At 45.7% G+C, this 23,547-nt stretch overlaps 1 protein-coding gene across 2 annotated transcripts in view; it reads left to right on the forward strand.

Moving 5' to 3' along the window:
• The window catches only part of XPO5 (exportin 5), a 2,857,558-nt gene that overhangs the window by 403,902 nt on the left and 2,430,109 nt on the right, over positions 1–23,547 (forward strand). For both annotated transcript variants that reach the window (XM_044060355.1, XM_044060360.1), the window contains exons 5-6: positions 23,021–23,203; positions 23,507–23,533. In XM_044060355.1, the coding sequence (XP_043916290.1) occupies positions 23,021–23,203; positions 23,507–23,533 (210 nt within the window). The remainder of the gene's footprint in view (positions 1–23,020; positions 23,204–23,506; positions 23,534–23,547) is intronic.

Here is a 23,547-nt window from a genome sequence, read left to right on the forward strand (position 1 = left end):
CTTTTGAAGATTCTGATGCAGAGGAGTCAATTCCCTCGGTCTCCACCCCTGAGGACTTTTCTTTTGGGGAAACCTTGCATACCTTGTGGGAACACTTCCACTGGGAAGGCCAAGATTACTCAGATTCCAAGAAAAGGCTCAGGGGTTTTCTCTTGCTTCCTCAGCACAGGCCTCTGGCTATCCCTCCTGTCTTAGACGTACTAGATGATGTCTATTCAGAGGCCAGCCTTAACCCAGATTCTTTACCACCAGCTGTTGTTAAGCCTGACCGGTATTACTGGGTTCCTGATTCACACCAATTCGTATACAAAAGCCATGCTGCTGACCCAGAAACTATTTCACAGGGTCCCAAGGGAATTAAGGCCTCTACTGCCAAAATTCCATTACCTTCAGAGAGAGATTCCAGAGCTTTAGAAAGGTGGGGGAAAAGGTATACACCTCGGCCACTTTAACCATGAAGGCATTAAACTGTCAGTTCCATATGTTAAAATATCAACAGTTTTTGTTATCTCAGTTGAAAAGCAAAATGTCAGAACCTGAACAACCAGACTTGAAGGAGTTGCAGGATTTGTTGCATAGTGCAGAGCAAGTGGGTAAACATACCTTGCAATGTGGTTTTGATGCTTTAGAGGCCTCATGTAGAGCTGCTGTTACAGGGTCTGTCATACGTAGACATGCTTGGCTCAGAGCAAACCTTACCAGATCATGTCAAAGCTAAATTACTAGATGCACCTCTTCAAAAAGATGTATTGTTTGGTGTTAAAGCTGAGGAGGTATTAAAGAAAATGGAGGAAAAGGCAAGATCAATGCAAACAGTGAAAGATTTCCTACAGGTACAACCTCCACGTTTCAGCAGAAACTGGCCTTCAAAACATTGGTCCTTTCCAGCCACGGACAGACCTCTAAGAGGTAGATACAGGCGCCCGAGGGGTAGAGAGCAATCTCAACGATCATTTAGAGCCAGACAATGGCAAGCACCTACACCAAGAGGTGGAGAGGATAGATCACAGCCATTCAGAAAGCAGACACAATGACTTTTCCCCTTTGCATGCCAAGCAATGCTTTAGTGGCAGCACCTTTAGGCGGAAAACTGGCATTATTTTCAAAAAATTGGCATATTGTCACAAGACAAATGGATCCTGGACATTATAGACTGAGGCTACTGATTCCACTTTCACACATTTCCAAAAATGAGAGGCATGCCAAACCTGCCACAAAATCAAAGGGCAGAGGCACAAAAACAAATTTCAGCTCTCATGGACATGAAAGCTATTCAAGAGGTACCTGCACGAGAATAGGGTCAAGGTTTTTATTCCAGACTATTCCTGGTACCAAGGAAGGACAAAGATTGGAGACGTATTTTGGACCTATCCATCCTAAACACATATTTACTCTTACCAAAATTCAAGATGCTCACATTACAGCAGCTTCATCCCATGCTGGGCAAGGAGTCTTGGCTGGTAACATTGGACCTCAAGGAGGCATACCTGCATGTCCCTATCAGACAAGATTGCAGAAGATACCTCAGATTTCTTGCAGGTTCAACCCATTATCAATTCTCTGCATTGCCCTTTGGCTTATCTACTGCGCCCAGAGTGTTCATGAAATGAGTAATCAGTAATTGCCTTCTGCAGACTTCAAGGGATACAAATGTACCCATATTTGGACGACTGCCTGATCCAAGCGGACAGCAAGCACATACTTCTGAAACACCTGGCGTTTGTAATAAAGTTGTTGAACTTTCTGGGATACACAGTCAACAAAAAGAAATCAAAACTAATACCCTCTCAAGCAATAGTTTTCCTGGGTGCCAGCTTGATTACAAACACCCAGATGGCCTACCTCACGTCAGAGAAACAAGGGCAACTATCTCAATACTTCAGAAAAATGGCAACCTTCAACAGGCTGACTGCAAGGAAAATCCTGCAGGCTCTGGGATTCTGGCATCTTGCATCCTGCTAATCCCATGTGCAAAGCTGCATATGAGGAAACTTCAATGGTACCTAAAAAACTTATGGTCTCAACACAGCCACAGTTTGGAAACAATTATACCACTCATTCCATGTCTCCAAAAGGAATTTCTGTGGTGGGCTCAAGCATGCCAAAGAAACATAGGTCTCCCATTCTGCATGCCTCAATCAAATCATCACAACAGACGCCTCGGACTACGCTTGGGGGGGCGCACATGACAGATCAGTGCATTCAGGGCAAATGTTCCCAAAAAGAAAAGCACCTACACATCAATCAAAAGGAAATGCTAGCAGTGAAAAATGCTGTTATGGCCTTCAAAGACCTACTGCATCCAGGCCAGCTATTGATAAGGACAGAACACCACAGTGATGTGGTACATAAACTGGGAGGAACTCATTCATATCCCCTGTGCAGACTAGCCATGTCTCTTTGGAACACTGCTCTGGAATTACAAATCAAACTTCAAACACAATTCCTGCCAGGCAAGGAAAACATGCTGGCAGACAACCTAAGCAGAAATATGACAGATCCACACGAATGGAAGTTGCATCCTCAAGTTTTTGCAAAGATAATTCAAGCATGGGGAAGGCCAGACATAGATCTCTTTGCTACCCACAGAAATTACCAATTGAAAAAATTCTGCTCAAGGACCTATCATCCACAGTTCTGGAAAGTGGACGCACTTTCTTTCAGTTGGACAACATTGACAAGTTTATGCCTTTCCACCTCTTCCTCTGCTGCCCAAAGTTCTATTAAAAGCCAGAGCAGACAGGCCAAAGATGATTCTCATTGCTCCAGACTGGCCAAGACAACACTGGTATCCACTCCTGAGGAGCCTGACGCATTCCCCACCATGGATCCTGCCTCTAGTGCCTCTTCTGTTGACCCAGCACAACTTCAAAACTCTTCACAGTCAGCTGAAAACACTCAATCTAGCTGCATGGAGGATTCCTTGATTTCCCTACAGACCCTCCTCTCCAAGGAGGTGCAGGATGTCATTTTGGAGGCCAGAAGGCCTTCTACTAAAAAAACCTACTCCGTCAAATGGAAACGGTTTTGTGCCTGGAATCAGAAAAAGGGACCGAATCCTGGGATACTGAATTTACCTCAAATATTACAGTACCTAGCTGAGATGCTAAACAGTGGACTTTCATTCTCCTCCATCAAAATCCATGCTTCAGCCATTTCTGCACAATACAACACTGATCGTCCCTTATTCTCTCATCCTCTCTTAAGACAGTTCCTCAGAGGGGCTAAGAATATAAAACCCCCAAGGAAGCAACCAGTACCTGCTTGGGATCTCAATTTCATTTTAGAAAAACTGATCCTGCCTCCATTTGAGCCAGCTGCTTCAACAGAGCTGCAATATTTGTCATTGAAAACAGCCTTCCTTCTGGCTATCACCTCAGCACGCAGGGTTTCGGAACTACAAGCCCTCATGGCTGTGCAACCTTTCATAATTTTCCATCAGGACAGAGTTTCCTTACGAACCAACCCTTACTTTATGCCAAAGGTAGTATCCAGTGTAGTCTTGAATCAGGCTATCCACTTAACTACTTTTTATCCTATTCCACAAAACAAAGGGGATTGACTACTACATTCCTTGGACATTCACAGACAGCTTTGTTATTTGGACAGGACAAAGCCATTCAGAAAATCAGAGCAACTCTGTGTCTTATGCTACAGGTGCTCAAGGAAAGGCCATTTCCAAACAGACAATCTCAAAATGGATAGCCCACTGCATACGCTTTTGTTATTCATTTCATGGTAAAACTGTTCCTACAAGCATCAGATCTCACTCCACAAGGGCCACAGCTACCTCTGCAGCTTTCCTCAGGAGGGTTCCTACCAAGGATATGTTGGAAGCTGCCACTTGGAGTTCTGTGCATACTTTCTCAAAGCACTGTCATCTACCACTATACTCTAAATCTAGAGCGGGCTTTGCCACAGCAGTCTTGCAGGGCATCCTTGCTCCTCCTAGTTCCACTTAGTGCCTGCCACCCCTTTTTAGCTTTGGGATTCTACCCATCTGTTATGACTGCAGCTGTATGCACGATGAACATAGTACAGTTTTGTACCTACCATAAATGTAGATGTTAGTGCTAATACAGCTGCAGTCCAGGTTTCCCTCCCTCCTTCCCCTCTTGGGACACGCCTAATGACAAACTCCTCCGCATACAACCTGATTGGGGTATTCTTTGATGGTGTATTTGCAACTACTGTTTTTTGATTATATTACATTGCATTATTACATAAATTTATGTTTTGCCTTCCTTCTGGGGGCACCTGACATCTGGGACAAGAAAAACTGAAGAAAATGGCGTCTGCTGGTTCTTTTATACCCCTGTCGCACTGACGTCAGGGAAGAAGTGACCACATCCGACGCCGGACCTAGACTTTGGAATTTGGCCGACCGAGGTCCCGCCTGACGGCAGGTTAACCCATCTGTTATGACTGCAGCTGTATTGGCACTCTAACATCTACATTTATGGTAGGTACAAAACTGTACTTTTCCATATCTAGACGACTGGCTCCTTACTGCCGCCTCCGAGCATTAACTAATCAAGCCAAGGGAAAACGCAATCCGTTCTTGTTCTCGACTTGATCAGTATAAACTACGAAAAGTCTGCCTTGTTGTCTTGTCAGTATATTACCTTTTATAGAGTCAGATTTAGACACAAGGGCTATGATAGCAAAGCTGCAGCAAGAAAGAGTATTGAAGATCCATCGCCATGTTGTCATGCTGTTCACACAAGAGAATTGAAGCAGGATTTGTCCTCAAGGTCCTGAGTTCTGTGGCGGCGGCCATCACTCTGGTCCCTATGGCTTCCTTCCACATGAGAATTCTACAGTGGCTTCCATTTGCACAATGGTCATTCAAGGATTTATGCATGTCGCATCAGATTCTGAACACCGAGTCCTGCAAAAGGCATTTGGAATGGTGACTGTTTCTACCTCCCCAACCTGTAGCAACAGTGACCATGGATGCTTCCTAGATAGGGTGTGGGGGGGCATTATCTGGGACAGACTGTTCAAGGGACTTGGCAGGAACACAAGTACCACTTGCACATCAGTGCCCTGGAGATGAGAGGGTGCTCCTGGCGTTGCAAGCACTTCAGGACTCTCTACCTACAGGGAGTATAGCGATTCAGACCGACAGTATGTCGGTAGTGTGGTACATCAGCAAACTGGGTGGAACAACCTGGTCTTACCCCTTGTGTCGAGAGGCTCTGAGTTTGGCAATGGGCGATTTTTCTTCCCAACAGTTTCTGGTTGCAATGCACATCCTGGGGAAATTTAGCGTGATAGCGGACAAGCTCAGATGGGCTATCCTGATGCCATTTGAGTGGTCCCTGAACAGGAAGTTGCGGACTTGATTTTTTGCAAATGAGGCCAGCCATGCTGCGATCTGTTTGCCACCCCCCTCAACAACAAATGCAGCAGCTACTTTTCCCTAGTCCCTCCACCGGGGCAGTCACCCAGGGACCCACTTGTTCACAGTTGGCCCCAGGAATGCTTTACACCTTTCCACCTTTTCCCCTGATCTCCAAGGTTCTTCAGAAAGCACAGTTGGGTTGCAAGTTGATCCTCATTGCCCCTTACTGGCCACATCATATATGGTTCCCATTTCTTTGGCCTCACCTGTAAGGGGAGCCTTGGATCCTGGACCCATGGCCAGATCTTTTGAGGCATCAGTCGGGGGCTCTCCATCTTTCCATTCAAACTCTCAAGCTCACAGCTTGGTTTCTCCACTTCCAGTCTTAGCCAGGCTTCCTGATATTTCTCCAGCAGTTCAACACATTTTGATTTCCTCCCATAAGCCCACTACTAGGAGACTTTATGCTAATAAGTGGAAGAGGTTCTCTTGTTGGGCAGGCAAAAAATCAGGTTGATCCCTTTTACTGCTCCCATTTCAAAGATTCTTTAACTTCTTACTGAAACCTTTGAACAAGGAGCAGCTGCAGCTAATATCAGAGTTCATTTAGCTGCTATTTCTAATTTCAACATGGGAGAAATGGGTTCCAGTATCATGTCCCATAGGTTATCCAGGCATTCCTAATAGGTACTAACCTATTAAGACCTCCGATAAAAGAACCCCCCCCCCCCGGAATCTAAATTTAGTTTTAGATGCTCTGATTCTTCCTCCCTTCAAACCATCTGCTTCTTTTCTGCTCAAATTTCTGTCTTGGAAGACCCTTTTTTTGGTTGCAATTACTTCCACTAGAAGGGTTTCAGAATTACTGGCCTTGTGTATCCGTCCCCCGTACTTGATTTTCCATAAAGATCACGTTTCTGTCGGAACCAATCCCTCCTTCCTTACCCAAGGTATGTTCTGACTACAATTTGAATCAATCCATAGAGCTTCTTGTATTCTTCCCCAATCATTGCAACAAGGCAGAGTATAAGCTTCATCAATTGGGCGTTCATAGACAGTTACATTTCTGTTTACACAGGACCTAGGACTTTAGAAAATCTGACCAATTGTTCATATCCTTTACGTACAATAAGAGGTTGTGCAGTCTCAAAGGTGACTTTGTCAAAGTGGATTTCAGACACTGTAAAACCTGTCTTTGAGTTGTGTAAACAAAAACTTCCAGGGAAAATTTAAAGGGCACTCAACACGGGCCTTGTCTACCTCTACTGCCTTTCAAGCCAGATTGCCTTTGGATTCGATCTGTGCAGCAGCTACATATACCTTTGTCACTCATTACAAAGTAGATGTGGCTTCCTAGAACAGGGCATCCTTTGGATGTGCTTCAAGGATGCATCTGCAGTCATCACATATGGGTTGTCCTGCCTCAGGCAGCCCTTTGGTCGGCCGGATTCCAAAGTCTGGGTCCGGCGTCGGCTGATGTCGCCTTTTCCCTGACGTCACAACGCCTGGGGTATAAAAGCGTCAACCGACGCCATCTTCCTCAGTCTTTCTTGCCACGTGGTGCCCGAAGCAGAAGCAGTTTGCAAGTGCCGGTCGGCCAGCTCCTGTAATTTCGCTATCCGAAGACTTCAAAAGCCAAGTACCCCGTTGGGGACTCTTTCTTGCCTCAGCCGATGTCAGAAAAAGTTAATAATTGTTTAACTTGTGGGAAACAAATACCTCATAAGGATTTCCACTCTTATTGTCTTCCTTGCTTAGGCCCAGACCACGACGTCTCGGCCTGCTCTGCCTGCGCTTCCTTCAACCGACGCACTCTTAGACGTTGGTCGGAGTTTGCAGAAGAGTTTTTTGGGGGATAGTTTTGCTTACAAAATGCCGTCTGAAACCCCGACATCACATTTAATTAAGAAACGGAAAGACAAGGACGGACACACGCGGACTGCGGTTTCGGCTGAAACCACGGCTAGGCCTACCGCGAGTGTCTGTGCTGATACAGAGTCCTTGGAACTTCCGAACCCTGAAATAATACAACCGACAGCCTCGGTACCGGAGGCTCCTACCGAGTCGGTTACAGAATTGCCTTCCGAAACTGGCGTATTGGAATCTTCCGACATCATACCTTTAGATAGCTACGCCAGCATGTGGTGCAGCCAGGCCTCCTGCATCCATGTCTATTAAGGCCTTCACCAGGGCTAAAGCTGCAAAACACACTAAAGCCATGCCTCCCAGAGTTATTCCTCAGGGACCTTCTTCTAGTTCTCAGATTTTAACTTTAGCAGAGGACCTGATCTCCTTAATTAGGGGCTCTCAGCCTCATCCGGGCAGGGGCTCCCAACCCCCTCTAGACAAAAGGCCCAGGATGGATCCCCCTGATCCCCTTTCTTCAGAGGAGGCCTCTATTGGCTCGGATCACTCAGACTACCAGGAGGAGGCTTATTCGGCCTACGAGGATTCGGATGCAGAGGAATCTATTCCCTCAGCCTCCCCTCCTGAAGAGCTTTCCTTTGGGGAGACCCTTAACACTATGAGAGAGCATTTCAAATGGCAGGGCCAGGAATATTCTGATTCCAGGAAAAGACTAAGAACTTTTCTTCATTTACCTCAGCATAGACCTTTGGCTATTCCTCCTGTTTTAAATGTGATTGATGATGTATATTCTGACTCTAGTATGACCCCTGACACACTGCCTCTGGCCCCTGTTAAGCCCGATAGATATTACAGGGTCCCGGACATGCATAATTTTCTTTAAGGCCCACTCTGCTGACCCTGAAACTATTTCACAGGGCCCTAAAGGGGTTGCAGCTGTTGCTACTAAGAACCCACTCTCCTCTGCAAAGGAGTCCAGTTCATTAGAGAGATGGGGTAAAAAAGTGTATACTTCTGCCACTCTTGCTATGAGGGCATTAAATTGTCAATTTCACACGATACAGTATCAAGAGTATTTGTTAGAAGAAATGCATAAGAAATTGTCTTCTGAACCACTGGACCGTAAATCCCTTCAGGATCTAGTACATATTTCCCAGCAGGTTAGCAACCATTTCTTGCAGTGTGGTTATGATGCATTTTGGAAGCTTCATGTAGGTCAGCAGTGACAGGTGTTGTCATACGCAGGCATACTTGGCTGAAGGAACAATCCCTGCCAGAACATGTTAAAGCTAAGCTTTTGGATGCTCCACTGGAAAAGCAAAAGTTATTTGGTTCCACTGCTCAAGACGTCCTAAAGAAATTTGAGGAAAAGGCAAAATCTGTACAAACAGTTAAGGATTTTCTTCAAGTCCAACCGCCTAGATTCAGCAGAAACTGGCCTTCCAATAATTGGTCCTTTCCGGACACAGAGAGATTTCAAAGGGGCAGAAACAGGCGTGCCAGAGGTAGAGGCCAAGCTAGGGGCTCCTACAGAGGCCGTCAATGGCAACCTCCACTACAGACAGGCAGTTCAGGATCTGCAACTGCTGCACAAGGACAAACTCAATGACTCTGCTTTGACTCCGCCAACCAGGGCTCAATTAGAAGCACCTTTGGGCGGAAAGCTTTCTTTATTCTCAAGAAATTGGCACAACATTACAAGAGACAAATGGACACTCCAAATAAACAACGGATACAGGTTCCATTTCCACACATTGCCAAAAAGAAAAGGCATACCAGGTCTGCCACCAAATCAAAGGACAGAGGCTTTGAAACAAATCTCAAACTTACTACAAATGAAAGCCATAGAAAAAGTTCCTATTTCAGAACAAGGCCAAGGATTTTACTCCAGACTATTCCTTGTTTCAAGAAAAGAGCATCAATGGAGGCCTATTCTAGACTTGTCCATACTGAATACTTATCTCATTGTGCCAAAATTCAAAATGCTGACTCTACAGCAACTCCTTCCCATGCTGGGCAAGGGGTCTTGGCTGGTTACTCTAGACCTCAAGGAGGCATACCTGCATGTCCCTATCAGACAAAGTTGCAGAAGATACCTCAGATTTCTTGCAGGGTCAGAGCATTATCAATTCTCAGCATTGCCCTTTGGCTTATCTACTGCGCCTAGAGTATTCACGAAATGCCTGGCATCAGTAATAGCACACTGCAGACTCCAGGGGATTCAAATGTACCCATATCTGGACGACTGCGTTATACAAGCGGACAACCAACAAACTCTGATAAAGGACTTAAATTATGCCATCAATCTTCTACAGGCCTTGGGATACACAGTCAACATGCACAAATCAAGACTTGTTCCATCCCAAAGAATAACCTTTCTGGGTGCGGATCTAGATACAACCACCCAAATGGCTTATCTCTCAGAAGAAAAAACAAAGTCAACTACCTGATTACTTCAAGAATCTGACAAGACAAACTCAGCTGACTGCAAGGAAAATCCTGCAGGCCCTGGGTTACATGGCATCCTGTATTCTTCTGATTCCACAAGCAAGGCTACATATGAGAAAGCTACAGTGGTACCCAAGGAGTTTATGGACTCAGCACAGTCACAGTATGGAAACTTTAATCCCACTCATCCCATGCCTTCACAAGGAATTTCTGTGGTGGGCTCAGGCCAGCCAGTCCAACAGAGGGCTGCCCTTCACAAAGCCAAAAACCTCCCAAACTATTACAACAGACGTGTCAGACCTAGGTTGGGGAGCACACATGGAGGGCAGAGGTATACAAGGACAGTGGTCACGAGAGGAGCTACGCATGCACATAAATCAAAAAGAAATGCTAGCAGTGATGCATGCAATCGAGGCCTTCAAACTCTTTCTGCATCAAGGCCATCTACTAATAAGGACAGACAACACCACAGTTATGTGGTACATAAACAAGCAAGGAGGTACCCATTCTTACCCTCTGTGCAGACTGGCAATGAATCTATGGGATCTTTCCTTGAAACTCAATATACAGCTACAGGCTCAGTTTGTGCCAGGGAAGGACAATACACTGGCGGACAGCTTAAGCAGAAATATCATGGATGCACACGAATGGATGCTGCACCCAGACATTTTCCAAAAGATAACACAATCTTGGGGGAGCCCGGACATAGATTTATTTGCATCCCCCCACAATCATCAACTAAAGAAATTCTGCTCAAGGACATACCACCCACAAGCGTGGAAAGTGGACGCCCTCTCTTTCAGCTGGAGAAATCTGACAGTGTATGCATTTCCTCCTATTCCATTAATGACCAAGGTGTTACTGAAGATCAGGGCAGAGCAGACAAAAGTGATCCTGATAGCTCCGGACTGGCCAAGACAGCACTGGTACCCACTGCTAAGGAGTTTGTCACGTACGAAGCCATGGCCCCTACCTCTATGGCCACTTCTATTGACGCAGCACAGCTACAAAACTCTACATTCCAACCTGAAAAAATTGCAACTAACAGCTTCCTTAACTCCTCTTCAGGATAAGCTATCCCAGAGAGTAAAGAATATCATTCTGGAAGCTCGCCGCCCTTCCACAAGGAAGGCATATTCAGCAAAATGGAAAAGATTTCTCATCTGGAACACCACAAAGGGCCTAGATGTGACAAAGATGAGCATGGCACATATCCTGGAATATTTGGCAGAAATGTTCCACAATGGACTCTCTTACTCTTCTATTAAGATTCATGCTTCAGCAATTTCAGCAGAGTACTATACTGATCCTCCTGTCTTTTCTCATCCTGTCCTAAGACCGTTTCTAAGGGGAATCAAAAACATCAAACCTCCTAGGAAACCTCTACCTGCTTGGGACCTTAACTACGTGTTGGAAAAACTAACACTGCCTCCATTTGAGCCAGCAGCATCTGCAGATCTACAGTACCTCTCATGGAAGACTGCTTTCCTTCTGGCAATATCCTCAGCAAGAAGAGTTTCGGAATTGCAGGCCCTGATGGCAGTTCAGCCCTTTATTATTTTCCATCAGGATAGAGTTTCATTAAGAACTAATCCTACTTTTATGCCAAAGGTGGTATCCAGGGTTTCATTGAATCAAGCTATTCACTTGCCTACCTTCTTTCCAAATCCACAAAACAAAGGGGAGAAACTGCTGCACACCCTGGACATTCACAGACAGCTGCGCTATCTAAAGGTTTCAGAAAAACTGACCAGCTGCTGGTAGCATATGCTGCTGGTACTCAAGGAAAAGCAATTTCCAAACAGACAGTTTCAAAATGGATAGGGAATTGCATCCGCTTTTGTTACTCATTTCATGGAAAGACTGTACCAGCTAACATTAGACCTCATTCTACGAGAGCCGCAGCCTTTTTAAGAGGGGTGGCTACAAAAGACATTTTAGAAGCTGCCACATGGAGCTCCGTGCATACATTTGCCAAGCATTACAATTTACCTTTATATTCCAGATCCAGAGCAGGCTTTGCTTCGGCTGACCTGCAGGGTATCTTAGCTACACCATCCCTTTCCTAGTACCTCCATCCCCAGATTGGCTATGGTATTCTACCCATATGTGATGACTGCAAATGCATCCTTGAAGGACATAGTACAGTTTTGTACCTACCATAAATGTAGATGTCCGATAGGTATGCATCTGCAGTCAGGTTTACCAGCTAGCTGGGGGATCTATTATGGTGTATTTGTTTATTTTTTGCAAATGTTTGGATTTTTTACAAAATTTTTCCAAATGTAGCCTTCCTAGAGGGCACCTGGCATCTGGGGCAAGAAAAACTGAGGAACATGGTGTCGGCTGACGCTATTATACCCCAGGCGTTGTGACATCGGGGAAGGAGCGACATCAGCAGACGCCGGACCCAGACTTTGGAATCCGGCCGACCGAAGGGCTGCCTGAGGCAGGACAACCCATATGTGATGACTGCAGATGCATACCTATCGGACATCTACATTTATGGTAGGTGCAAAACTGTACTTTTGGTATATACCTAACCAGCCTATCCAACATTTGGAATGTCTACAGATTTTCCTCACTAAAAGATTACACAACTTAAGTAAATGTACTGTGAAGACTGCCTCAAGGCTCTTGCCCTGGATTCTGTCTCCTGTAGGCTTTTGAGGGGAGGTTTGTGCCTGACATACAGGGCATTGTCTAACCCCTCTTTGGTTCTGCTGCATATCTGCAAAATAAACAGCACCAGAATTACCCATTCTAAAGACTTGAACCTTGCCTGTAATATAAACAGGACCTGTTTGAGAGAGAGAGGTATGCATCCAAGAGAACCCCGTCTCTGGAACAGGCTTTGCATCCATGTGAAGCAGAGTTCCTCCCTAATCCTATTCAAGTGCAACCTGGACAGTTGGGTGTGGAACAGGAAGTTTATCCTTGGTTTGGCACCTTTGTCTCGTAATGGACACAGACACCCTGTAAAATGATTAATCTCCCAGGCCCTAGCTTGTAAATGCTTAATTTCTCAAGCCCTTGCTTAAAGTTATCAAGGGTATCAGAACTTGTCAGAGATTTGGGATGCATGGCTAGGCTTAAAAAGGCCCTTGTGGTAGTTAGCCCGGTAAACGGCTATGAACCTGTGAAGGTTCCCTAGGTTTAGAGCTTGGCAACAAAGTTTTGACACAACATCAAGGAGATAATGACTTCTCATTCTAGCTCTCAATCATTTCTCTCAACTATTTCAGCAGGAGTTCTCAGAATTTAGACACAGCACCATAGTGATCTGGTACCTGAACCAGTGGGGGGGGGGGAGACTAGTACCGGTAATGCATGTCTGTATGCAAGCATTAGAAATGTTTTTGCAGAAGGGGACCCCTCCAAAGACCATATGCATCCTTTCAGATCACAGTGAGGTAGCAGACAGGCTGACATTATTAGATGTGCTGACCCATGCATATGGTGGCTTCCAGAGGCGCATTTTTAGATCTCACAAAGTGGGAGTATACCAGAGATAGACATGTGGTGTTATCTGAATAGACAACTGAGACAGTTTTGTGCAAGGATAGCCACTGCAAGAGCTTGGATAACAGGTGTCTTCTGTCTGCATTGGCCAGGTTTGTATCTCTGCTTTGTTACCCCTTCACTCTTGGGTAGTGACGAAAGTGCAGGAGAAGAGGCCAGAAATGGTAGTCATAGCCCAGAAATCGTAGTCATAGCCCCCTTTTAGCCAGTGCAGTACTGGTTCTTTCTTTTCAAAATGGCAAGAGGAAAACACAAGGTACTGTCCCAGTGACTGGACCTCCTTATTAGGAAAAAAGGAGTCCTGCCTACATTTCAGTCTAGATACACTGAGAGTGATAGCCGGGATAATGTCTGTTTATTCCTAGGCAGGCTTAAACTCTGAGGGTATGCTGAATAGTATGAAGAAGATGGGAAACCTAGTACAAGATAGTTCTTGGTAGAATGGAAGGGATTCTCGTCCTTGTGCCCTCCCAGGGACTTGGATCCAGAAAAAGCTGAGGTACTACTGGTCTTGGAATACCTGCTGGATGTCTACAAATCTAGTGTAGCTTGCACTTCCATAAAATTTCATGTCAGTAGTTTCACCCTGTTTATCTATGGATTTCACTTTGTTTCAGAGATTACTAGCCTTTCAGTCTGCAGACTGTTACAGGCCTGGCCACAAAAAAAAAAAAAAAAAAATCATATGTTCCCTTTTAACCTCAAAGGAGAACTTCTGGTAAGCATGTTTTGAAGGTGTTCTTCACATGGGAATCTATAGGAAACGAGTTGCTTCACGGTGGGATTTACTTTGTGTGCAGTAAAGTAGATAACTTACTCAACTTTTGGTCACACAGCTTCATGCCCTGCTCCGTTCCTGTCAAGGAAGATGATTTTTTTTTTTGGTGGTAGCCAAGGCTGTCAAGCATGATGTAGATACAGTCATTAATGAGCAGAAAACATTTGATGTTAAGTTGTCTATCTCGCCTTCATTCTTGCTGGATGGGTTCGGAGCCGACCTCGGCTCCGACTCGGCCACTCTAAAGCTCGAGAGTTGGTTCCACCGGCTCGAGGCTCCCCTTATATCCCACAATGCTAGGCGAGCGTTACCTCAGATCTCGTTTGCCGCTACAGCTTCGAGGTTGGTTGCTTCTACCGGTTCCTGGTGAGTGTTAGCTTTTTATTCAAAAAGTTACTCTTTTTTTCCCCTTTTAACTTTAATTCTTCCTAAATTAGTGTAGGATATATATATCTTTATCCCCGACCCTAATTTTTCCCCGTTTTCTTGTTAAAAGAACCGTTGGTTCTTCCCTTGGGCCTTTGGCCTTCCCTTCCCTAGGGTGTGTTTGTGTAGTTTTACTTTAACTTTTTTGTGCTTTATTATTAGTATTTTACTAAATTTGTAATTATTTTAGTATAAATAATTTTTTCTGACAGGGTATAACTGTGTGTTTGGGTGTGTGTTAGTGTACACCTGTCAGTTACTGAAATGTCAAAGGAAGCAAAGGTCTCTGGATTCAAGAAGTGTGATGCGTGCTGTCAGAAAATGTCTCAGACAGACGCTCACACTTCTTGTGTCTATTGTCTAGGGCCTTTGCACCTGCAGGATTCCTGTGCTGTGTGCCATGGCTTCAGCCCCAGGGTCCTGCAGGAGAGAAAAAACAAGCTGATTCTCAGAGGCTTGTTAAAGCCAGAGGATTCCCTGTCAGTTTCAACAGGGAAGCCCTCTAAGGCATCGAGGTCTTCGGCTCCGGCTTCTGAGCCGAGACCTCAGGTTGCTCAACCTTTGCCTTTATCGGCTCCGGCTGGAGCCGATAAGACTCAGTCCACAGTTTCTGTGGCTTCCTCGGCTCCGGCCGGAGCCGAGGTTATCGAGGTACCCGTGTCGGCTCCGACAAGGTCGTCGGAACCGACAACCAGAAAGAGGTCTAGGTCACCTTCTCTTGGCTCCGTTCATTCGGCTCCAGGATCTCCCCTGCTGTCTGAACGGAGCCAAAGGTCTCATTCCTCTAGGTCATCGAGGCTTTCCGATCATGACCTTCAGAGGGTGGTGAGTCGACTACTTAAGTCCGAGGCACTAGCCCAGATGCTTCAGAGCCCGACTCATCAGTCGGTGCCTGCCCGGTCCATCAACTCTTTCCTCCTTCGACTCTTTTGAGTTCGGAGCCGGGTCGTGTCGGAACCGAGACTGTGGTTACCGGGCCGAGACAATTGTCTTCGGCGCCGTCGTCGGCTCCGATTTCTTCTTTTGAAGAATCTCGGCGCCGGGCTTCCCTCGTCGGCTCCGAGGGGGTGAGTGGCATCGGACCCTTGTCCGACCCCCTCTCCTCTCGGTGCTTGGCGCTGGTGAGTTCGGCTCCGACATCGGCCTCGGAGCCATCTCTGTCGGTGCCGAGGGGGGTCCTTAGCTCCTCGGGGACCTCTGGCTCTGCCTGACAGGGGGGCATTCGAGGTCATGCGGAGTGTGTTAGAGCCTGGCTCTACTCCACAGTCGGCTCCGTCAGCCCCTCCCTCTATGCTGCCTCAGGGTAAGTCGACTCACTCCCTCATCCCGGACCGCAGAGAGCCAGCTCCTCAGGAGCCCCCTTTGGGGATTTCATCCTCTTCCGAGGCCTCTCCTGATTTGGCAGAAGAGCCCCCTCGGAAGAGGAAGTGCAAGAGGAAGCACATTGACTCACCTGAGTCTATCACGTCGGACACAGATCTGGATGATTCCGAGGGTTCCCCCCGTTCTCCTTCTGAAGATGTCTCATTTGCAGACATTCTGGAGATCCTTAAACAGGGGAAATTGGCCAGCCCTCAACCCTTCGGAGGACGAATCTGTGTATCTTGAGGCGTTTGGCTCTCGTCCTTCCACCTCCTGGGTGTCACCCCCCTTCGACCCCCTCATGCAGGTGGTAGCTAAGAAGGCATGGACGGCTCCTGATTCAGTGGACCCCACTCCCAGGAGACCCTCCAAATTCATCACAGCTCCATCAGACAAGCAATTTTTATCAAAAGGAGTTTCTGTGGATGCTATGGTGGTAGCTGCTGCCACAAAGAAGGAACTGGCTGATCCTTCAGTGCCTGTCCATCCACCTAACAAGGAATCTAGGTCCATGGATAGGTACGGGAAGCGGATGTTCTCCTCAGTGACATTTACCATGCGTTCGCTGAATTACCTGTGCCATTTCACTCGTCTTCAAAGGGACTTGGTCAAGGAAGCGAGTGAAATGTTGAAGGACCCTACAGCTGCGGGTTTCAAGAGAAAATGAACACGCAGCTGGCTATCCTTAATTCCATTTCCAACTCCTCCATGCCTCCTCTCTTATGCGGCCGATGGAGCGAGCAGAGCAAGAGGGACAGGGGTAGCCTTACGTAGGCACGCCTGGATGCGGCTATGCAACTTTGCGGAACCTTTCAAGACGTCTTTCACGAACTCCCCTTTTGATGGATCATCTCTTTTTGGTCCTCAAGTGAAAGAAACCCTGACTAGGTGCGAGACTGATGGCAAGACCCTTTCTGCCGTCGGAGTCCGTTTTTCGACTCCTTCTAGGCCTTACCCCAAAGGCCAGAAGGGTGGGAAGATGTGGTTCCGTAAACAAGCTCAAGGGACTTCGCCTGACACAGAGTCGTTTTCCTACCAGAGGCAGAGGTGGGAATAACAATGGTAGACGTCGCCCTAGGGGCAGGGGGGGTCCGCAGAACCAGGGCAATCGGGAAGCCTTTCCTGACGAGCCCTTTCAGCATCCCTGAGGTGTTGCCCGGCTGCCCATCTTCGGAGGCAGTCGGGGGAAGATTGTCACTGTACCCAGAAGCCTGGCTATCCCTGACTCAAGACAAATGGGTACAGTCCATCATTTCCGAAGGCTATTCTATCCCCTTTCTTCATTTTCCAAATCAGTCAAAAAGATCCCTTCCAGATGTTCCACCCGCTCAAAGGGATATAGCAGCTTTGGAAATTTCAAAACTGCTTGCAAAAAGAGCAATTCAGCCAGTGTCAGCAGACCAACAAGGATCCGGAATCTACTCAAGGTTCTTTTTGGTTCCAAAGAAAACAGGGGACTGGAGACCAATTTTGGATCTCAGTATCTTGAACAGATCAGTCAAGAAAACAAGATTTCGGATGGTCACGCTGCAATCCATTCTTCCCCTTTTGGGGAAAGGAAACTGGATGTGCTCTATAGACCTTCAGGATGTGTACTATCACATAAAAATGAACAGACGCTCCAGAAGATTCCTCCGCTTCAGGCTGGGAACCAGTCATTTTCAATTCAGGGCCCTGCCCTTTGGTCTCACCACTGCCCCCCGGGTGTTTACCAAATGCATGGCAGTGGTAGCTTCTCACCTGAGACGACAAGGATTCCAGGTGTTTCCATATTTGGACGACTGGCTTCTCACAGCTCCCACCAAGCATCTCCTTCTGATGGCCAGAGATTATACTTTTCGCATTTGTCAAAAACTGGGTATTTCAATAAATTGCGAAAAGTCTGTTTTGTTGCCTTGTCGTACTATTACCTACATAGGCGCAAATTTAGATACTATAAACATGTCTGCAACGCTAACGAACCAAAGGATATCAGACATTCACAAATTGGTGTCACTTCTTCTCAACAACAACAGAGCCAAAGCCAGGTTAGTTCTAAAGGTGTTGGGAATCATGGCAGCGGCCATACCTCTCCTCCCATTGGCCAGATACCACATGCGGATCCTTCAGTGGATGCTTTTTTCTCAATGGTCATACCAGGAACTCCCAATGTCTCACACCATTATGATCACAAGCGTGCAAAAGCATCTCCTGTGGTGGATGTCTTCCCCAGCTCCTGTCGGAAGACCATTTGTTCCACCTCCTCCGGTTGCTACTCTGACAACGGATGCCTCCCTGATCGGGTGGGGGGGGCATTATCAGGGCAGGACAGTCCAGGGCACATGGCAACCAAACGAATGCCACTTGCACATAAATGTTCTGGAGATGAGAGCAGTGCTTTTAGCGTTGCAAGCCCTTCAAGACTCTCTTCCCTTGGGAACGATTGCAATCCAGACAGACAATATGTCTGTAGTGTGGTACATAAACAAACAAGGCGGAACCAGATCATACCCCCTGTGTCGAGAAGCACTCAGACTGTGGCAATGGGCGATTTCTTCTCAGCGTTTTCTGATAGCAACGCACATCCCCGGGAAGTCCAATTACATTGCGGACAAATTGAGCAGAGCTATACTCATGCCTCACGAGTGGTCTCTGAAAGACTCTGTAGTGAGAGAGATTTTTCTCAAGTGGGGTCAGCCTTGCTGCGATCTTTTTGCTACTCCCCAAAACAGCAAGTGCAGAGAATACTTCACTCTATTCCCTTTACCAGGCCAACCCAGCAGAGACGCTCTAGTCCAAGTTTGGCCCGGGGACTTCTGTATGCATTTCCTCCTTTCCCCCTGATCTCTCAAGTAATACAGAAAGCTATCGCTCAGAAGGCCTCATTGATCCTCATTGCTCCTTACTGGCCTCGACAAGTATGGTTCCCCTTTCTACATCGTTTTCTCTTGGAGCGACCGTGGCATCTGGACCTAGTTCCAGATCTTTTGATCCACCAGTCGGGTCAGTTTCATCGCTCCCTCCCCTCTCTGAACCTCACTGCTTGGTTCCTCCAGTTCCGACCGTAGCCAGGCTTCCTCAATTATCTCACTCGGTTAGAGATATATTGATAGCTTCCCATAAATCTTCCACTCGAAAGATTTATTTGAGTAAGTGGAAACGCTTCTCATATTGGGCACAAGGAAAGGACATAGATCCTTTCACCGCTTCCATCCAACTAGTCCTTGATTTTCTAGCTGAACTTTTCCATGCAGGTTCATCTCCATCTACTCTTAAGGTTCAATTGGCAGCTATTTCTAATTTTCATGTGGGCATTTCTGAATCTGCCCTAATGTCCCACAAACTTTGCAAAGCCTTTTTGAAAGGAGTTTTTCTTCTCAGACCTCCTATAAGAAATCCTCCTTCTCCTTGGGACCTAAATTTAGTTCTTGCTTCCTTGATTCTTTCCCCTTCGAACCTGCAGCTTCATGTTCCTTGAAATTATTATCATGGAAAACTCTCTTTCTGGTGGCTATCACATCAGCTAGAAGAATTTCAGAACTTCAAGCACTCAGTTGTCGTTCTCCTTATCTTTTGTTCCATAAGGACAGAGTTTCCTTCTGAACTAACCCGTCCTTTTGCCTAAGGTGGTTTCAGCATCAAATCTAAACCAAAGCATTGACCTCCCTGTCTTTTTCCCAGAGTATTCAAATAGGTCTGAACAAAATTACACTGCCTGGATGTTCATCGTCAATTAAGGTACTACTTGGACAGGACGAAACAATTCAGAAAATCTGATCAGCTGTTTGTCTCCTATCACGCGAAAGCAGAAAAGGACTTCCAGTTTCAAAGGTATCATTATCCAGATGGCTAACATCTCTGATTACCCTTGTTTATGAGATTAGACACCAAAAACTGCCTAATAAACCTAAAGCCCATTCCACCAGAGCTTTGGCTACTTCTTTAGCCTTCCAAGACAGACTGCCTATTGACACCATTTGTGCAGCGGCTACTTGGGCTACTCCTCACACTTTTATTTCCCATTATAAGTTGGATTTAGCTTCTAGGCATAGAGCTAATTTTGGTTCCACTGTTCTCAGGAGTCTGTTCCGTTAGGCCACCCGGGACAAGGTGCTAGGGACGCGGTCCCATCCAGCAAGAATGAAGGCGAGATAGACAACTTAACATAGAGAAGTTATGCTCTTACCATAACGTTCCATGTTAGTTGTCTTCTTCTCGCCTTCTTCTTGCGTCCCACCCTCCTTCCCCCTGGCCTGGACAGACCTAGAGGAGTTGTGATCGTGACCTCTCTTTCTACCACCTCTTTCTTAGTCATATGCTATTGTGCATATTTTCTTTTTCAGGATGTAGGTCACCCTTTTTTTTTTTCCTGCTGTTAGAGGTGGATTCCTTTTACAGTTATACTGTTTTTGATATAAGCTGGGTTAGCTTACAAACGAGATCTGAGGTAACGCTCGCCTAGCATTGTGGGATATAAGGGGAGCCTCGAGCCGGTGGAACCAACTCTCGAGCTTTAGAGTGGCCGAGTCGGAGCCGAGGTCTGCTCCGAACCCATCCAGCAAGAAGGCGGCGAGAAGAAGACGACTAACATGGAACGTTATGGTAAGAACATAACTTCTATTTTTTTCCTACAGAGTATAGATGCACTGTGTACTAATCCTGCTTTTATGCCTGAAGTGGCTAGGTGTTGTGATGATGATTCTTTTTCTATCCCTGGCTGCTGTATTGTACCTGTTTTCTCTCTCTGCTCAGTTGAAGAAAAACTCGTACTCATTTTTCAAGTTGAAATTCTTTATTGGCAGATGAACGCTGCTTTGAAACCATGTAATGAAGTAGAGAAAACGTTACATTCCCTGAATATGCACAGACATCTGAGGTTTTATTTGCATAGGAAAAAGGGGGGTAAAAATAGAACAAAGTGGATGGAAAAAGGGGGGGGGGAATAGAACAAAGTGGATGCAAAAAGGAAAGAATGAAAACCTGTTAACAAGCATATACCCTTTCTGGGTGGTTGGGGGAATTTTTACTTTTTAACCATCAGCATGGGAGGTAGGTGTCGGGTCACATTAGACTCCACTCTTAGATCTGTGGCTCTCACCAGAAAATTTCTTTGGGGAGTGTCTAGGCAAGAAATTTTGGATGCAGCTACTTGATCCTCTGTCCACACCCTCAAAGTACTACAACCTAGCAGCAGCTTCTGGGCAGAGCAGGATTCACTTTTGCTATCCTTCATGGACTATTCTCCAGATAATTTTGCCTCGCCCCCTCTGTCTTTCACTGCTTTTGGGAATGTTACCAAAAGTCAAGACTGCAGTAGTGAATCTAATAATGAATGTGATACAGTTGTATTATGATCTTGGCATAATTGTAGATGCTCAGGTAGTTTCACTGTAGCAGTCCTTTTCCCCTTCTAGTCCCCCCCCCCCTTGTTTTTCTGCTTCCTACTGGGGTTTGGGTGACATTCTAGTTTCACCCTCACTCTTTCTTTTGGAAACGGGTGGAATCCCTGTTTTTTGAGCTTTTCTTTCTGGAGCTTCCAGAATGAGTACTGTAGGATGGATCCTGCTAATGTAGAGTCACTGTCATGGCTTGCCGTGTCTTTAGACTTCGGGATCCTAAAAAAAAAAATCTGTAGATGGCATCTGCCAAAGAACCTTTTATACTGCTAACTTTCTGGTGCCTGAAACAGTGTTGGCCGAAGCACTAGGAGAAAGAAACTTTGGAAGACTGTCAGGCCGTGGACTACCTGCACATCAGGGTATCCCAAAATTAAAGTCTGCAATAGTGAAATTACTCAAACATCCTACAGTTATGGTAGGTTCCTGACGCAGTTTTACTCTTTAACTTGAGTCACAAATAAGAGGCCTTCAGGTATTCAAGGTCACCCCCTCCAGGTGAATAAAGGATTACATATAGGAGCCCACAACCCAGCAGCATCCCCAAAGGCCCACTCATCCAGAGTAGTAACCACATCAACCTCATTCCTACGAATTGCTTCAATACTGGTAATTGTTTTTCTTGAAATGCATTGGGTCTGTCTTAGGACATTACTTCCAGGGCTCAGTCTTGCTTAGCTGAGCCTAACCAGGTATGCAGCTGGAAAGACTGTCCTACATGGTACTGAAGATAGCCATGCTTGTCAGATAACACAAATGTAGTTATTTAAATCTGGATCCTTTTGTAGTCTGTTTTTTGATACCCTAACCCACCAAGTCTTCCTGTTACTGAGGCTTCTTGTGCACCTCTTCCAACTACCATTTTTAGGATATGAGTGGTTAGTGGACTGCAGTGGTGGTGCTGCGGTAGCGTTGTTGCTTTACAGTAAGACATCCTGTTTGATTCTCAGCTTGAGCGTCTTCTGTGCGGAGACCTGTGTGAATGGGCGTACCTTCTTTGAAGGTTGCTGGGCGTCAGGGCTGGCAACTCGGCATGTAAAAATCTACTGCCAATCATTAGTGGACCGGAGTTTCGCTGTGGCTACCTCTAACTGGGAAAAGCCGAAAGACACAACAACTGCTTCCTCTTTTTCTCATCCTCTCCGAGTGTCTGCATGCTGTATCTTCAAGTTTCCCAAATAAGTGTGCCAAAGGACAAAAATGGGATGGGAACTGTGTAGTTTATTGGTAGTTGGTGGAGAGAGTAACAGCCTGACTATCAGGTGCAAAACATTCTAGTGCCTGTAGTATTGTATTGTAGTTCTACTTTTTGCCAGAGAGGGATGTATTTTTATGATCTAGTTTTACAGTAAGCATGCATCTTTCATCTGCTTTAGGATGTAGGCTTGCTCATTGGTTGGTAATTAACTTTGGTTTCTTGGGGGCTGTGTCTGTAGCATGTTAAGAGGTCTATGAAAACTCTGTGCCCACATGCTCTTGATTGCATCTCAGATGTACTTTGCACTGTGTGGGAGGGAAAGGTTAATAAAGCTACATCCCATTCAACAACTGTCAGTGGAAATAGTGGTGGTGAATGGGGAGGGATGCTTTCTCCTGTCTTGTCTGCCTCCTAGCCTCATTGACCCAGCTGTATGCTTCCCTCTGTCCTTGTATTCTGAGAAGACACTTGCTGAATTTAGGAGGAATAGAGTGTTAACGGAGTTGTAGAACCCAAAATATGTTTTTCTCCTACATCAGCTAAGATGTCTGTGTATGTGTTTGTTTTACTTATTAATTAATTTTATTTTTTTTCCAAGATGAAGTTGCAGCAGTAGTCTTCATAGAAAGTGATGATTTTGCTGTAATTGGGCATATAATGTAGCAATGCAGATTTCAGTTGCCTTTAATTCCTTTCAGGAAACTCAGTCTGAAATTGTGCTGTTGATCCTTCTTCGACTTGCAGAAGATGTGGTTACATTTCAAACTTTGCCCACACAGCGCCGTCGAGACATCCAACAAAGTTTGACATACAACATGGAAAAAATTTTTGCATTTTTACAAAATACCCTTCAGCAGAGTGTTAACAAATACAGACGTCTGGTAAGAAGGCATGTCTTTACATTGGTGAATGGGTTTCTTAGTCTTAGCTGACCTACATTTCAGCTTGAATGTTGTAAATGGGTTGGGTGGTAAGCCAAAATTCTGCTTAAAGCTAGATGAAAGACAAAAATCTTAAGTACTTTGTATTTCTGGAGAGGATGTCTAAACTCATTAACTTTAGAAGTATTGGCGCAGTTAACTTGCCATGTTAAGAAGTATGAGGATTTTCAGTTTGGTCGGTTTCATTGTGATACTTTTTGTTGAATTAAAACACATTAAGATATTTATTTATTTTTTTAACAGAAAGGAGATGCTACACAGGAAGCCAAGGTAAGCATTCATTC

This window comes from Protopterus annectens, chromosome 1.part0, assembly GCF_019279795.1.
Source record: "Protopterus annectens isolate FY-2018-M chromosome 1.part0, PAN1.0, whole genome shotgun sequence".
Lineage (NCBI taxonomy): Eukaryota > Metazoa > Chordata > Ceratodontiformes > Protopteridae > Protopterus > Protopterus annectens.